The sequence below is a fragment of the Gekko japonicus genome, unplaced genomic scaffold (assembly GCF_001447785.1).
Source record: "Gekko japonicus isolate JY-2015 unplaced genomic scaffold, Gekko_japonicus_V1.1 scaffold421, whole genome shotgun sequence".
Lineage (NCBI taxonomy): Eukaryota > Metazoa > Chordata > Lepidosauria > Squamata > Gekkonidae > Gekko > Gekko japonicus.
This window is the reverse complement of record NW_015164195.1, coordinates 556,966-574,105: the sequence shown is the minus strand read 5'-3', so window position 1 is coordinate 574,105 and position 17,140 is coordinate 556,966. Positions and strand designations below refer to the sequence as shown.

Sequence of the window (17,140 nt, the reverse complement as noted above, 5' to 3'; positions counted from 1 at the left end):
GTTCCACGTCTTTAATAACGCCTTTCTAAAACAAAGCATTTCTGAAACAGAGTTGCACATGGTGCGTTTATTTCATTCATTTTGTGGCAATTATTCCTTATATCTTCAAGCAAACTCGAAGGGTTCCCATCTCTCGGTCCATGCCCAAACTAGGCGCTGTTTTCCTCACTTGTTTTTGAAATAAAAACAGGCTCCATAATTCTACACTTAATCCTAACTACGGGCAATCGGAAATGCACACCTCCGTGGGAGTAAACTTCCTTGAATATAATGGAATTTACTTCTAAGTAGACACGCTTGAGGAGCTGCCGTGGCTCAAGTGGTTAAAACGCTGAACTGCGAAGGTCGGTAGGTAGTTCAGCAGTTCGAGACCCGAGTGTGCTGCATGCCGGAGTGAGCTCCCGTCTCTAGTTCCAGCTCCTGACAACCTACCAGTTCGAAAGCAAGAAATTGCAAGTAGATAAATAGGGACCACTTCGGTGGGAAGGTAACAGTGTTCCGTGCGCCTTGGTGTTTAGTCATGCCGGCCACATGACCACGGAAAAGTCTTTGGACAGCACTGGCAACTTTTGTGGTGTCACAAATTCGTGGAGGCATAATTTTTGTAGTGCTGCTATAGTCTAAGACATGGTCTTCAGAATGCTGGTGTTTTTATTTTGTTTCAGCATAAATATCATATGAATTCATGAGGATTCGTGCTTTGGAATCATGTTTTTGCGCTGTTGTGCCATGAATCTGGGGATGCGTGATTTTTGTGGTGCCCCCTATAGAGTAACACATGGCCTACAGTATGATGGTGGTTTTATTTCCTTTCAATTTAAAAATCATATGAAATGAGGATCCATGTAGATCCGACTTTTACCCAGACCCCATGCTCATTGGTACTCTGGTGCTAAACAATTAGGAGCTTTAATCATGGGGTGGCTCAAGTAGTTAAGACGCTGAACTGCAGGCTGTGGAAGGTCGGTAGGTAGTTCAGCAGTTCGAGACCCGGGTGCCGCATGACGGAGTGAGCTCCCGTCTCTAGTTCCAGCTCCTGCCAACCTAGCAGTTCGAAAGAAAGAAATTGCAAGTAGATAAATAGGTACCACTTCGGTGGCGTGCGCCTTGGTGTTTAGTCATGCCGGCCATATGACCACGGAAACGTCTTTGAAATGGAGATGAGCACCGCAACCCTAGAGTCGGATTCGACTGGCTTTCGAGCAAGGGAACCTTTACCTTTACCTGATGTCCTCGGTGAGTGAAGATGTCCACCTGGGCTGATGAAGCGCATGGAGGTGATTAAAACAGAACTTGTTTATCCTAATATAAAGAAAACAGAAACGCAAGGAAGCCTCATCACTGCTTTTTAAATTTCTATTAAAGATGAACATCTCTGAGCTGATTTTTTTTCTTCTCAAATCAAGGATACAGATTTATTGATGGTCCCTTAGTGCAGCCTCTTGCTAAGGCTGTGGTTGGCTGCAAATGGTGTCTGTTAAAATGATGTCAGCGGAAGACATGAGTGGAGATTGGCTTCGAGTCCACTGTTTCTAGGAGCTGCGCCGGTGGGTATTTGATTATTTTGTGACTAATGCTTGTACATTCGGGGAGAGACTTTGGGGAGAATTGTGTCGTTCAGTTTGCATCCGTAATGCTCGCTGATTTCTGCAAACGGGTCAGTTTTCTCTCCCGCGATGAATAATTGCGTGACGTTGGATTCAGACAGAATACATTGTTCGACAAAATATGATCTGCATTGCTGTGTATCCATTACGGTTTTTCAAGAGGCATGCAGAAATGCACTAGTGCTTAATTAGAACTGTCTGCGGCATCTGGTTGTTGGTTGGTGTGCCGCTTCTGAATATGGAGGCTCGGTTTTTTAGCTGTCATAAATAATTGCCCTTGCCAGCTCTGTCACCCACAGATGTGGATTTGCCTAATCCTTTTTCGAAGCCATTTAAGCCACTGTTTTTCATCATCTCTTGTAGTAGTGGTATTGTGTTTTTATTACAAAAATAGTGCCGAGCCACTCTTCAAGTTCTTCAGAACTCAAGGTGAGGTCATTCAGTACAAGGGGAGGGGGGGGAGAGGGGAAGAAAGGATGTGTCAGCGTGTGATGCAAAAAGGCATAAGGGAAGTTTGTAGAGGAATTACCATGGTGAAGGGGGAGTGTTGCAGGCTTCTTTTGATCAGATGGTGCAAGGTGGAAATTTATTTATTTATTTATTTATCTTATTTGGTTTCTATCCCGCCCTCCCCGCCGCAGCAGGCTCAGGGCGGCTCACAGCATTATTACTGATAAAACAATTTATCAGTTAAAATTACAATAAATTAAATCTAAAAACAATACATAAAGTGCTAGCAATGACATATAACATGGCAGGAGTCCACAATCAATTAGCGCATGGTCTGGGTCATGTCAGCAAGACACAGGCTATTCAATGATGTTAATGATTGGTGTTGTTAAGATATTGATGGTATTGGGGCCAGGGCCTCAGATGGTTGCGGCAGCTCCTTAATCAAATGCCTGGCGGAAGAGCTCGGTTTTACAGGCCCTGTGGAACTGTAAAAGGTCCCGCAGGGCCCTGATGTCTTCTGGGAGCTCATTCCACCAGTATGGAGCCATCACCAAGAAGGCCTTGGCCCTTGTTGCTGCAAGCCTGGCTTCTCTAGGGCCTGGGAGGACCAGGTGATTTTGAGTACCCGATCACAGTGTTTTATGGGGAAAGGCGGTCCTTTAGGTACATAGGTCCCTGGCCATAAAAGGCTTTAAAGGTAAGTACCAGCACCTTGAACTGAATTCGGTACACTGAAGGCAGCCAGTGCGGTGCTTTTAGCGAGTGGATGTGTTCCCACATAGGGAGACCCAACAACAGCCTGGCTGCCGTATTCTGCACTTGCTGCAGCTTCCGAATTTGGGACAAGGGAAAACGTTTCAAGCTGCCCCAAGAACGACAGGGACTAAGAAGCTGGACCAAAAAAAAGTATTCTTCCCTTTAAAAGTAAGCTTTTTTTTTAAGGTGTAAGCTTTGGTGTGCAAGCACACTCCCTCAGACAAATTGAAACAAAATTTCTTCAAGCCTTACTTACAGGAAGATGGGGGAGGGGTGAGACCAGTCAGAGTTAAAATGCATAGGTGAAGCTGAGGTTGTATCAAGGCAGCAAGATCAATGAATGGCAGCAAATTAGCACGCAAATGGGAGAGATGACAAAGAGATGTGAGAAGGAGGCCTGAGTCCAGCAGCACCACCTTGGTCCAATCACAGCTTCCCTTATGCATCTTAACTCTGACTGGTCCTTCTTCCTGAGGCTTCCAACCCCCCCCCCCCATCTTCCAGTATGTAAGGCTTGAAGAAATTGTTCTGATTTTTGTAGTAGTAATCAGGAGGACACCTGGGTGTCTTGTAAGGCAGAACAGAAATAAAGCTTGGGCTTGTAGTGGTGGATCTCTTGCAATGTTCCCTCTAAGCTGTGGAGTCATGTGAGCAAAAATTCTACTTTGTGAGCTACTGGCATTAAAGTTGCGAGTGAGCGATTTGGCTACTGCATGCATTGGTTTGCTCTGGAGCCCCATCCTTCCTGAGCTGAGACAAAAACGTGTGAGCCAGAGGCTAAAAAACTGTGAGCTAGCTCACACTAACTCAGCTTAGAGGGAACACTGATCTCTTGTATGAAATAGGCTTTGCATGAACGTTTTTCTTCCAGTCCTCTTTGTTTCCTTAAGGTGCTCTAATCCTTCCATTTGACTTTTTTCTGTCATTTCCAGCTCTCGGAGATCCTCTGCTTAGAACTGTGTGCAGTATTCTAGATGTGGTGGCACCAGAGATGTACATAACAGCATTTTGATAATTATTTTATTTTTAAGCCTGTCGTTTTACACTGGTGATACCAGGGGCTGAACCCAGCGTCTTCAGTATACAAGGTATGTGATCCACCACTGACCTATGGTCTGAAAGCAACTTCTAGCTTCCATAGGCAGCCAGGCAAGAATCATTCTGTCTGTCTGAATTGTTATACCAGTTTTGCTGGTCCTGCCATCTATGGCTGTTAACTTGTTCATTAGACTGGGAAAGACTGCAGAGGAATGTATGACTCTGCAGACTGCAGGAGCTGGTTTTCAGTGACTAACAGTGCCACCTTTAGGATACTTTCCTTTGAATAAGCCCCACTGAACAGACTTTAGGATTCTCAGGAGATCAGTTTAGGAATGCCATGTAATGTGGAATAGCTGTTAGAATAACACCTCCCTCTTTGCATTGCTTGTCCCTTGCAGTATTTTGGCTGCATGCTGTGCAGAATTTCTCCCTGTTGATTGAACAGGCAAAGGTCCAAAGAATTAATGAACACAAGTGTTACATCCTTTTTCCAAGGTAGGACTTGAACAGGCAAAGGTCCAAAGAATTAATGAACACAAGAGTTACATCCTTTTTCCAAGGTAGGACGCCCCTCTTGAAGTTTATTCCTCCTTCCCTACGGGACAGCTTTTGAGGTCCAATGTTGTTGTTTTGGGGGGGGCACAACATCAGAGAGTGTTACATCCACTCTTGCTGGGCCGTATCCATCAACTTTTGCAATCAGAGGGAGTCCCAAGTTAGTGCTTTAAAACTTGACCGACAATTTCTTGAAGGCTTGGGGTTGTTGGAGATAACAAGGAGGATGGATACACTCCTGTTGCCAACAGTGGTTAGACAGAAAAGTATGTTTAGCTGTGGATGGTGAACAAGAACAGTAATCTAGAGCAGAGAAAGGCAACCTTTATAGCCCTTGTGCCGCTGCCAAACCCCCCCCCCCATATCTATCTGTGATCATTTGTGGTCATCGGGCAATAAGGAGGTAGGGAGACAAGGGTTGTCCTTGGCCAGACACATTGGGAACAATCTGAGCTTCAACAGCACTGCCCAGCCCCTTGGTGACTTGATTCGGTCCCTTGTGTGAAGAACTGGCTCCATGCTGTGGCCTTGTAGCATGTATACTGGGGATTGTCTACCCTTGAGTAACTGAAAATGACCTGTGGTGCTCTGCAAAAGAAACTTGCTGATCTCCTTTGCTTTTCTCTGTTTCAGGCTCCTGTAGTGCTCATGCAGCACATCTGAGAAACCATGAAATTCTTGTCCCTCACTGCTGTTGTCTGGTGTGTCCTGGTACCACCATCTGAGGCCACCAAGGTGTGGAAGCAAGAGGGTTGGTAGAGGGTTTTTAAAAGGCACTAAATGCAAAAGAGGGGACAGGCATTGCATGGAGGACTCATTGGGTCATGCTCTAGCTGCAGTCATGAAGTTACAGATCATGTTGATTTTAATAGGAGAGATGCTTAAATATACATTTTTAATATTACTCCTGATCAGTGTTCCCCCTAAGCTGAGTTAGTGTGAGCTAGCTTACAGTTTTTTAGCCTCCAGCTCACACATTTTCATCTTAACTCAGGAAGGATGGCTCCAGAGCATACAGCAGCCAAATCGCTCGCTCACAGCTTTAATACCAGTAGCTCATAAAGTAGAATATTTGCTCACAGGACTCCACAGCGTAGAGGGAGGATTGCTCCTGATGCTAATGGAACTCTCCCATGATTCACTTGGGCTTGGTTATTATGCCTTTGTTGTTCTTATAGTTTATGCTGTTTTTGTATTTTTTCAATGGGCTGCAGAACAGTGTGCGCCTATTAGAAGCTCCTCTGTCCCTTGAAAGCTTGCACTCCCTTGCACCTATGTCAGACAATCCAGCAAAAGATATCGCCTTGTCCTTTTAGAGCTGTACGGTAGAGAGAACTTGATGGTTGCTAAAAGATGATTGATGTTCCCTGCAGTCTTTGGAAGTAAGCCATATTAAACACAGTGATAACTTTCTCTGAGCAAACACATATCATAAACCTGTAAGATGTGGGTTTCTGCTGGTTGCTCTCTAGTTGAGCTCCAGCTAAGCACAACTTGAGACTCACCTTTTGGGAATAGGAAGAATTTATTTTAATTCTTGCAGTCAGTCTAAGACCTTGAAGACACTAAATCCACGTGGCATTATGGACACAGATATCGAGCAGGAGAGAAAGAGTGCTAGCAGGCACACAATGTGGCCCTGTTGTATCTCCTGTGATGGGCCAGCACTTTTTGACAAGTATTCCTTTACTGTATTGATATTCTGTTCTGCATCTGCAGAGCTTTGAGGACATCCGCTGCAAGTGCATCTGCCCCCCATACAGGAACATCAGTGGACAAATTTATAAGAAGAATGTGTCACAGAAAGACTGGTAAGTCAGCCTCCAGCCACAGCATCCAAGCCAGGGGGCAGATTGTCCCTTGAACATACAGGGAAGGGCCACTGGCAGACAGGAGCAAGCCCAGCAGCAGCTGCAGTGCTGTCAGTCCTCCAGACACTGCTCCGCTTGGACATGGCCATAGAATCAGAGGGTTGGAAGGAGCCATACAGGCCATCTAGTCCAACCCCCTGCTTAGTGCAGGATCAGCCTAGAGCATCTCCGATGAGTGTTTGTCCAGTCACTGCTTAAAGACTGCCAGTGAGGGGAGAGCTCACCACCTCCCTAGGCAGCCGATTCCACTGCTGAACTACTCTTACTATAAAATATCTTTTCCTAATATCTAGCTGGTATCTTTGCCTGTAATTTAAACCCATTATTGCAAATCCTTTCCTCTGCTGCTAACAGGAACAGCTCCCTGCCTTCCTCTAGGTGACGGCCTTCCAAATACATAACGAGAGCACCTCTGCAAGTCAGAAACCCTAGGTTTTTTACAGAAGACTCTCTGGCTTGAACACAGTTCTAAGTTTGAGCTGGTGTGAATAGCTAGGGTCTGTAATTTTCCCTTCCTGGCTCTTGAGCTGAAATGAATATCAGAAAGATACATTCAAAATCATGCACTTATTTTATTTAAAACATTTCGATCCTGCCTTTTGTCATTGGACTCAAGGCGGTGACTGGTGTAGCAACCAAGTTGTGAGGACATAAGTAATAGTCCAGTTAACAAAATTAACACCGCTTAAAATACATACATTACCAGATTGACATTGGTGATCAAGGGAATGAAGTCTGAATAATACTGTAGTAGTTTCAGAGCCAGAGGTTTGCATGGTGCTGTGTTCCCCTGCTCATAGGGAAGTCGTATGTTTTGGAATCATGTACAGAAGTAACCCACAATGGCCATTCTGACTTTATGAAATACAGGTCTGTGGACAGTTTTGTGGCCCGTGATGGAGAAGGTAAACGCGGGCAGCACTGAACTTAGTTCCCTATGTCCTGTCATTTCACAGAGCATCCTCTGCATTAAGAAAAGGTGAGAAGAGCCTCTTCAGAATCTCCCTTAGTAAGGGAGGAATCCTGGATCCTTGTTAAGGTGTAGTCTAGACCTGGCAGTCCTCCAGACACTGCTCCACTCTAAATCAGTGGCAGGTGTTTAATACGCTATTTCCAAATTCCCTCCTAATAGATTTCAGCCAGTGCTATATCCCAATTTGCTTCTTTTATCCAAGTATCTCCTCCTCGAGAGCCGACACCTGCTTTCCTCCATGGTACGGGAGATCTTGGACATCCACCCCTTATTCTTGTTTCTCACTATTGCAGTAATTGTCTGCATGTGGTGGAACCGATGCCTGTGCCGGGAAATGATGTTGAAGCGTACTGCCTGCTGTGTGAGTGCAAGTATGAAGAACGGAGCACCACCACCATAAAGGTACAGGACAAACCCATGGCTTGTACAAGACTGATGTGCCTTTGGTCCCTCCTGACTGTATTCAGCAAAGCACTGCAGCTGTAGGCAATTTCCCGGAAGCACAGAAATTAAAAGGATGGGGGATTCACCTATGGAGGAGATAAAGAACTATGTGCAGTGCCTGTGCAATCCACTTTGATCCAAAAGAGGTCTAGAAGGACAGAATAAAGAAGCTCTATGACTTCTGTGCTACTAAAAGCTGCGGTTGGTAGTGATCATGTGGGTCTTTGTGTTGTGGCTGTAGTTGTGGCCAGACAATATGCTTACAGGCTGCAGATATGGCCACAACCCATAACATTTCATACCAGTAAATGCAGCAGACCAATTCCTTGGTTGCCACATCAGAAATCCCTGGTGCTCACATGCAACTACTGTGACTGCATTTGAGAAGTCATGGCATATATAAATCCTATAGGATGTCAGGAAGCTGCTGAACTCATCATTTAGTTGTGTAGCAGGTGGCTGTCAGCGAGCTGCCATGGTGTTTGCAGTCACACACACTGAATAATCCACTTTCAGTGCACTTTCCAACTGGATTTTTACTGTGTGAACTGGCAAAATCCAATTCGAAAGTGCATTGAAAGTGGATTATTTAGTGTGTGTGATCACAGCCTAAGGTGTTTCCTATCTTGGTTCAGTCATACAGTGTCTCCTAGTCATTCTGGAGTTCCATACACTGACTTTCTCCCCAGCTGAGATGGTTTCGGCCATATGATTATTATTTTAAGTGCTGTCTTAAGAATCCAGAATCCTTGATGATCTATTGCTGTGGCTGCTCACATACAGATCATAATCATCATTTACCTCTCGGTGATTGGAGCCCTGCTGCTCTACATGGCCTTCCTGATGCTGGTTGACCCCTTGATCCGCAAGCCTGATGCCTACACCCAACCACTGCACAATGAGGAAGAGAGCGAGGTATGTCTGGTAGAACAGGGCTGCTCTTGGTGCTTACTAGCACCAGACTCAATCCTACCAGACTCAATCCCACCAGATTCAGTGCCAGCTTCAGTCCTACATTTTGGATTAGGGTCTGGGAGACCCAGGATCAAATTACGTGCAGCTCTCTGAGTGACCTTGGGCTAGTCACATTTTTGGTTTCTTTTAAGCTAAAGTGGGCAAGGGAACATATGAACATATGAAGCTGCCAAATACTGAATCAGACCATTGGTCCATCAGAGTCAGTACTTACTGTCTACGTAGACTGGCAGTGGCCGTCCAGAGTCTCGGGCTCTGGTCCTTGTGGCTGGAGATGCCAAGGACTGGGACCCTCTGCTTACCACTGAGCCACAGCCCCCTCCCCAGGGAGGGAGAACAATACACTCTTGGAAGAAGGGTGGGATGAAAAGGTACAAGGTAGATTGATATATCTGTAACCCATATAATCTTGACAATCTATATAACCATCAACATATAAATCCCCCACCCCCATATATGGCCAATTAGTTCCTCAAAGAAGTTTTGCTCTATAAAGACAGAGACCTAGAGGTCTGAAGTCAAATCCTTCTAGAGGATGATGTGGAAGGCAAGGGCCCAAGCATTTTTTTTTCCAGGTTGGTACAGACTTGCAGCATTCCCCCCACCCCCAGCTCCACAGTTGATCCCACACATACAACCTCATGAGCCATTAAAAAAAGTTTGTTTTAATTCTGAAATCACTGTTACCTATTCTATATTTCTGAAGAATTCCTGTGTTCTCACGTTTAATAATAACTAATGCTAACTATTTTGTCCCTTTTTGGTCATTAAAAAGGGATAAACCTCCCAGTGTCTTGATTTTTATTTATTTTTTTAATTCTGATGGACCAACGTGGCTGTTCATATTAGGCCAACTAAATTTAAAGCTTTATTTTTTTCCAGATTTCTTCATTGCAAAATCATAAATTAGTCCCCCAGAGTCCATTTCCATAGCAAGCCCACAGTCAGTAGATCAGGTGGCTGAACCCCTTTGCAGAGCTCCTGCAGTTTTAAAAAGAGTGCTAGCTTGCTGAAACTTCTTTCAGCTTCCACCACAGTCACGGGCAGTGTGTGAAAAATCCATAGGGCTGTGCGCACTTCACTGAAAATTAGTTGTTGAACTGTCTATTGAGATAATTTTCATCTCTTTTTTGTTTTGTGTCTGTTTTACCTTGCGTTTCAGGATGCCCATTCCCTGGCAGCCATGCGCCCTCCTGCCAGCACCAGGGCAAACACGGTGCTGGAGAGGGTGGAAGGAGCTCAGCAGCGGTGGAAGCGGCAGGTGCAAGAGCAGAGGAAGACGGTCTTCGATCGGCACAAGATGCTGAGTTAGAGCTCGCAGAGAGTTCCCACTCCTGGAGTGAACGGCATCTGCGGGTTAGCTGGGCAGATGATGACCATTAGCCAGTCCAAAAAGAAGTCTGTCGCTTGAGTCTGTTGCACTTAGCCTTCCTGATTTGTTTGTTGTTGTTTTTTTAAAAGAATAAGTGAGGCTGAAGAAAGAGCCCTGGGCTGCACATCCCAAAGTTATTTATTTAGTACTGGGGCCCTACTGGGGTAGATTGCTGGAAGACTGTACCTCATTTCATTTAATCCCCCCCCCCCCCCGCTTCCCCTTCCTCTTTGGGTCTATGGCTGGAAGACTGTACCTCATTTCATTTAACCCCCCCCCCCCGATTACCTTCATGCCTTCCCCCTCCCTAGAATAGTCCATGGGACTTCAGTGGGTTTCTAATAGGCTTTGTTTGTAAATGGCAAGCCTCTCGCCTAAGAGAAATCCAACACATGCACACACCAGTGCTCCGAAGTAAAGGTTTCTTTTATAGGTCACATAATAGGTGTCATTTGAACATGGAAAGGACTCCCGTATTTCAGTAATTTGTCAAGGATTTCATCTTGGTAGGCTTGTAACTTGTTAAATCAATGTTGGTATCAAAGAATCAACTTTTGCTCCGCTTAAACCCGGCTGCATACACAGTTAACTGTTTCTTCTGTGTTTATAATAGATCCCTATAAGGCTAGGGATATTTAATTTTTAAGAATCCTTAACCACTACACCTGATACTGCACCTCTCTCTCCCCCTTTTCCCAGATGTTTTCTAACTGACTGGCTGCAGTCTTGAGACCCCTTTCCTGGGACTAAGCCCCACTGAACACCATAGAACTTGCTTCCAAGCAAGCCTGCTTAGGGTTGTTCCCTGAGTCTCTTAGAACTCTGATCCTATTGACTGTTGTAGCTGTGAGGAAATTAGCATAAGGCTTCCACCACAAGTACATATGGCACAAACATTCTATTCCCCTGTTCCACTGGCTAAAGCTGCACTTCACAGGCCAAGCGGTGAGTGCTGCTACCTGATTTATTTGTGATCCGTGGAAGTGGGGAAGTACACCTCCTACCTGCACTGTAACTAGCAGCTGTAGTCTGCAGGGCACACATCTTCCTGAATGATGAGAAATGTGGAATTAGGAGTCGTCTCCCCCACCCTGAGAAGTAAATGCATTATTAATTGGGGTGAATCATTCTTATTCCCTCCCTCATCTTTGTACAAGTCTAGTTAGTGTCTTAATGTAGAAAAGCCTGATTCGGAACTCTGGCGCTAATAAATTTTTATCAAATGGAACCAAGGGAACAGTTGCATGGACAAGCCCTTCCTTCAGGTGGGTAATTTTGTGCCATACCAAGAAGAAAACCAGTTAGACTGTCTTTCTCAACATAATAAATAACACTTTGAAATCAAGAGCACCATGAGGTATTGTAGAGAACGTATTAAAAATCAGCAGCTTATTAGAGAAGAAAACATAAGTGGTCTGAAAGCGTAGACTTGTTTGGTTTTTATGCCACTGCTGTTCTTAACCCAGTTTCCATTCAGTTAAAGGAAACTGTCATCAGTAGTTCAGGCTGTTTGCAGGTCTGGCATTTACAGGCCCCAGGGCATCTGTAGAAAATCTGGAGCTCAGAAACTGGACTTACACATTTTTAGAGCCAGTTTGGTGTAGTGGAACACTTTGAAATCAAGAGCACCATGAGGTATTGTAGAGAACGTATTAAAAATCAGCAGCATATTAGAGAAGAAAACATAAGTGGTCTGAAAGCGTAGACTTGTTTGGTTTTTATGCCACTGCTGTTCTTAACCCAGTTTCCATTCAGTTAAAGGAAACTGTCATCAGTAGTTCAGGCTGTTTGCAGGTCTGGCATTTACAGGCCCCAGGGCATCTGTAGAAAAGCTGGAGCTCAGAAACTGAACTTACACATTTTTAAAGTATTTTCTTCCTCCTAGTAGACCTAAAATTCTTGGTCTTTGATCACCATATTCCAGAGGTCTAAGATGAGACTCTCTAGCAGAGAAGGCAAGAGAATAGGAGCATGGATTTGTATTCATGCCACAATTAATATGCCATGAAAGGTTTATAGAAAGGGACTGTACCATCAGCTTTGTACATCTTCACATGCAAAATCGTAACAGCTGATTATGTACAAGGCATGTCGGTATGTACCGGTACTTGCTCTGGAAATAACTACTGAATTTCTTAAGTGTAAGATCAGGGGTGCTTTGAATTTCATGTTGGATGTGTTCAACAGTTGAACAGACTGTATTTGAATGAGATGATCAGATGTGAGCTCATTACCCAGTCTGCTTGATTGGCAGTGAACAACTGTAATGCCTACCAAACAGGTTTGCACTGGGGGTTTCCCCTCCAAAACTGCATATGTACAAAGTGCTACCAATCCTAGTAGATTGGCAGCCATTAGCTAAGGACTACTTAGATCAACACTAAAATAGTTTTTTAAAAACAACAACACAACATTTATTTACGGCTGACAACACAGCATTATTATGGCAGGAAATCATTTTCCCTGCATTTTTTGGCTGGTCATGTCACTAGGAAGGTTTTTGGTGTTTGTTTTTAATTGATAACTGCTATTGCACCATTAGGAGCTGCGGTGGCTCAAGTGGTTAAGATGCTGAACTGCAGGCTGTGGAAGGTCAGTAGTTCAGCAGTTCGAGACCCGGGTGCCGCATGGCAGAGTGAGCTCCCGTCTCTAGTTCCAGCTCCTGCCAACCTAGCAGTTCGAAAGCAAGAAATTGCAAGTAGATAAATAGGGACCACTTTGGTGGGAAGGTAACAGCGTTCCATGCGCCTTGGTGTTTAGTCAGGCCACATGACCACGGAAGCGTCTTTGGACAGCGCTGGCTCTTCGGCTTTGAAACGGAGATGAGCACCGCAACCCTAGAGTCTGATTCAACTGGCTTTCGAGCAAGGGAACCTTTACCTTTACCTTTTTTTATTGCACCATTGGAATCTGAGATTTTAAAGATGTATTGCCATTATTGCTGAAGTCCCAGCTTTCATATTTAACCAAAGTAACTCTTAGTCTCTTTCATTATGGGGTCACAAGGGGAAATGTGGTGCCTGGATTAGACTGCAGTAGCTCAGTAGCAGTTATTGGTTAAAAACAAGTTTCCAAAAGCCTTTTGGTGGCACAGCAGGGAACAATGGCTGCAGGAAAAGCCAGTTGCCTGCCAGGTTTGCACTGTCAGGCTGCTTCGCTGTATTCCTTCCTATTGAACAGCCATGAACTGATCAAGAAACAGTGAAACCAATCATTGACAAAATTAACTCCTTGTTCATGACTCTGGCAAACAGAATGTGAACCAAGCCAGTGGGTATTCAAGCCCATTGTCAGGGAGGTGGGGAAACACAACATGTCTAAGATCCAGAGAAGTGGAAAGAAAAGACTAAATATCATTCACATAGCTGCTCATGCAAATACAAAATGTTTCATACGTGCTAGTTGGCTTAATCATACTTCTAAACTGGGTAAAGCCTTGCACGTGCAAAAGTGAATCTTTGGACATGGCTTGGTTTTCCTTCTGTGTATCTTGCACAGAATAGCCATTCTGCACATACGGGTCTGTTTTAGTTTGCAGAAAGTTATCTCTGGATCCCAGTGTAAGATGTCACTTTTTTTCCCTTGGGAAGGAACTGGAAAGTTACCTTCCCAGGCTCCTGGTTCAAATATTTGTGGTGGTCAATTTGTTTTAGCTTCTCCTGACAACAGGGGTCCATTTATGACCTCCATACATGGCACACATACACCTGATATCATACACATGGATATTTGCTTATTTTTACTTATTCAAAATAGTTATAGCCCGTGCTCTCAATAATATAGTTCCCACAATAAGGTTGTCCAGTCAGTGGGGTGGATCCAGTGATCTGCTAGTGCAAGGATCATGGATCCCCCAACAGCCATTTCCAGCCCTAGAGAAGTTGATTCCTGGGGTCCTGAGACCCATGTGCACTAGCAGCCAGACATGTAGGTGGGCTGTGGTGTGGAGGGGGAAAGAGGCAAAATGGCTCTGCCCTGCCTCTTCACTGACTCAACTTTCCCAGGACTGGAAATGGCTGCCAGAGGGAGGGGAGGAAGCTCTGCCCCACTGACAGATTGCTGGATTCAACCCGGTGTTGTGCTGCTGGTGAAGGGGCACTAGAAAGAGCCCTTGTGCACTTCTGTAGTATAGTGATGGTTTCTCAGCTGAAAGCATCAGCAGCATAAGGGATCTGCATGGGAAAGTGCTTATTTGCTAAAGTGATCTGTTTTATTTATTTCCCTTAAGGACTCTCTGGCAGAGTGGACCAGTCTTGTTACTATGCAGTATCTCTTCATTAAACAAAGAAACTGGTGTGAAGAAATGTGTCTTTAATGACTTGGGTAGGAAGGAGTGATGGGGGGGGGATGATTCCAAGCTGGGTAGAAACCGGAAGGGCAAGGAACGTAGCCTCACATGTCCAGTATTCAGTCAGCTGAGTACTGAAACACTGATTTCTAAGGAAGCATTTAAAAACTTTTAAATGGAAGAATTGGGGGGGGGCATTTTGGTTTCCAGTATGGGATGAAGGTGGGGAGCTGTGGTGGCTCAAGTGGTTAAGACGCTAAACTACAGGCTGTGGAAGGTTGGTAGTTCAGCAGTTCGAGACCCGAGTTGCCGCATGATCGAGTGAGCTCCCGTCTCTAGTTTCAGCTCCTGCCAACCTAGCAGTTTGAAAGCAAGAAATTGCAAGTAGATAAATAGGTACCACTTCGGTGGGAAGGTAACAGCGTTCCGTGTGCCTTGGTGTTTAGTCATGCCGGCCACATGACCACGGAAACGTCTTCGGACAGCGCTGGCTCTTCGGCTTTGAAACGGAGATGAGCAACGCAACCCTAGAGTCGGATTCAACTGGCTTTCGAGCAAGGGAACCTTTACCTTTTTATGGGATGAAGGTAGATTTGCAGTTCAGATGGCATCCTGGACTGCATTTTGCCAATGACGTGGTAAACAAAACTAGCTGTTATGTAAGGTCAGGACTATTCAAGTCAAGTTACGTTATATCCAATCAGACCATTTATCCCTCAAACTCAGATTGTCCACCAGCGTTGACAGCAGCTCTCCAGGGTCTCAGGCAGAGAGACCCACCGTCCTTTCTCTGAAGGGTGCCTGACCTCCTCGTATTTGAAAGTGTGTGCAGGTCTTCTCCACCAGAAATGGGTGTAGCTTTTCCACAAGGCCAAAAAGTCTTTTTGAAAAGACACGGTTTGTATTTGAAAGTGTGTGCAGGTCTTCTCAGCCAGAAATGGGTGTAGCTTTTCCACAAGACCAAAAAGTCTTTTTGAAAAGATACGGTGATAGCAAGCGCTTCATTTCTGCAGCCTGCCAGTTAGCTGTGCTGCAGTACCGGAGGATCTCCGGCACTTTTAAAATGTCTGGATTCTCACTTCAGCCCTTCCGGCAGATGCCACAGTGTCAGAGAAGAAAGAACCCTTCTCTGTGTGCTTTTCTCTTCCATAAAACAGTGCTGGGAGTGTGAGTATGGGCCCTTCATTCCTCTGAGTAAAAAATAAAAATAAATGGCGCTTGTGAGGATTGCACTCAGAAATTAACCTTGGTTTTTGACCTCTCGTCCAATAGAAGTCCGTATGAAATTCAAATTTTATGAATGAACATCTGCTGTGACCTTCAGAAGTTAATTTTTTTTTAAAGATCAATGTTGTGTTTATTTTTCTCCTAGATGAGGGAGCAGTGCCCAAGGGAATGTTTGTGTGTATTTTTGGGGGGGGGGGGAAATCTGCTGCAATAAAGGATGGAAGGAACGAGGTTTAAATATTTGGGTTCATGCACTTCCCTCATTGTTCAGTTGGCCTTTGTTCTAACCTTGTCTGCAAGGGAATCAAGTGGGAGGATCTCAGCTTCTGTGTCACTTCCACTGAACAATATGGCCTTTGCATCTGGAATGAGAGATAATTTTTTGTATCACATTGACATGATAGCACCACCCTGTTACTTGGCTACGCAGATTTGACTCAGTTGCTCCCTCTTGTGGATTCTGTTGGGATTAGCAGCTATTATAGTTCTTGGGATTGATATACACCAGTTTGGTTAAATGTCTTACAAAAGCTCCAATATTTAGTGAGCTTGCTTTTCAAAATGCAGTGGTTTTTCTGCTTTCCCATTGGAGAATGTGACTGCAAGAAAAAAATGCTCGTTTTAGTTGTCCCCATCAGACACAGTACAAACTTCTCTTGCTAATCACAGTGTGTGTTTGCTCAGCAATATGCCCATCTGATTTCACTAACAGGTAATCTCAAGTAACACAGAATTGCAGGTATTAAAAAAAAACACCACAGCCATGAAAGTTTACTAGTGCTTTGAAAGGGCCTTCTGGTGTCCAAATTTTAATCAAGGTGCTTCAGTTATTGATAGCGATTTGGACCTTTGTTTAGACTTTAGAAATTTTCTTGGCCAGCAGTTTTGGAGGGTGCATACTCCATTTTATTATTTTCTGTTTACCAGGTAGGAGTATCTGGAATAGACCATGTCTATGCATGCCTTTGCTGTTCCTCAGACTGAGTCTTTAAGTGTGATGTATTCTCAGATGTGATATCACCAGAATTTATCATCCACTGACTCATGTCAGGATGAGAAGAAAGTATTCTGTCAGTGGAGTTGTTTGTAGAAAGATAGCTACCTGCTGGATACCCACAATCTCTGGCAGTGGGGAAACTTCACCCGCAAAGAGTGATGGATGCAGATGGTATCCTGAAGAACCTGGGGGGAGTTTCCAATGGGCCTTACCAGTAACCCTGCCCAGATGAATCTCTGAAGTGGGACCATCACCGAGGCGAGCAGTTATCTAGATCTTTCCCACCCAATCGTCATCCTGTTCACTGGATTGGGAGAAAAACGCAACATACGCAACAGAACATAGCAAGGTAAAGGGTGAGTGATTTTGCTTCCCTTATCTGCATGTTCTGCCTTTTGTTCAAAAATAACCCCATCCTCCACCAACACCCTACTTACTTTATATATGAATAGGCAGACTTACGGTTAGTACAAAGAAGAAGAGATTGGAGTTATACTTCACTTGGAGTCTCAGAGCGGCTTACAAACTCCTTTCCCTTCCCCTCCCCACAACAGACACCCTGTGAGGTGGGTGGGGCTGAG

At 44.6% G+C, this 17,140-nt stretch overlaps 1 protein-coding gene across 7 annotated transcripts; it reads left to right on the top strand.

The window, feature by feature from the left end:
- Positions 1-1,494: 1,494 nt before the first annotated feature.
- On the top strand, positions 1,495-14,330 carry TMEM9 (transmembrane protein 9). 7 transcript variants are annotated; one of them, XM_015408319.1, is made up of 8 exons: positions 1,495-1,547; positions 3,749-3,904; positions 5,046-5,147; positions 6,132-6,223; positions 7,550-7,658; positions 8,484-8,615; positions 9,838-10,031; positions 14,276-14,330. In XM_015408319.1, exons 3-7 carry the CDS (start codon positions 5,082-5,084, stop codon positions 9,985-9,987), a joined length of 549 nt encoding a protein of 182 aa, XP_015263805.1. In that variant the 5' UTR covers positions 1,495-1,547; positions 3,749-3,904; positions 5,046-5,081; the 3' UTR covers positions 9,988-10,031; positions 14,276-14,330. The 7 variants fall into 7 exon arrangements, with proteins under 7 accessions (XP_015263805.1, XP_015263803.1, XP_015263809.1 ...); XM_015408317.1 differs by lacking the exon at positions 14,276-14,330 and having other exon boundaries at positions 9,838-10,253; XM_015408323.1 differs by lacking the exon at positions 14,276-14,330 and having other exon boundaries at positions 1,514-1,547; positions 3,848-3,904; positions 9,838-10,253.
- Positions 14,331-17,140: the final 2,810 nt, after the last annotated feature.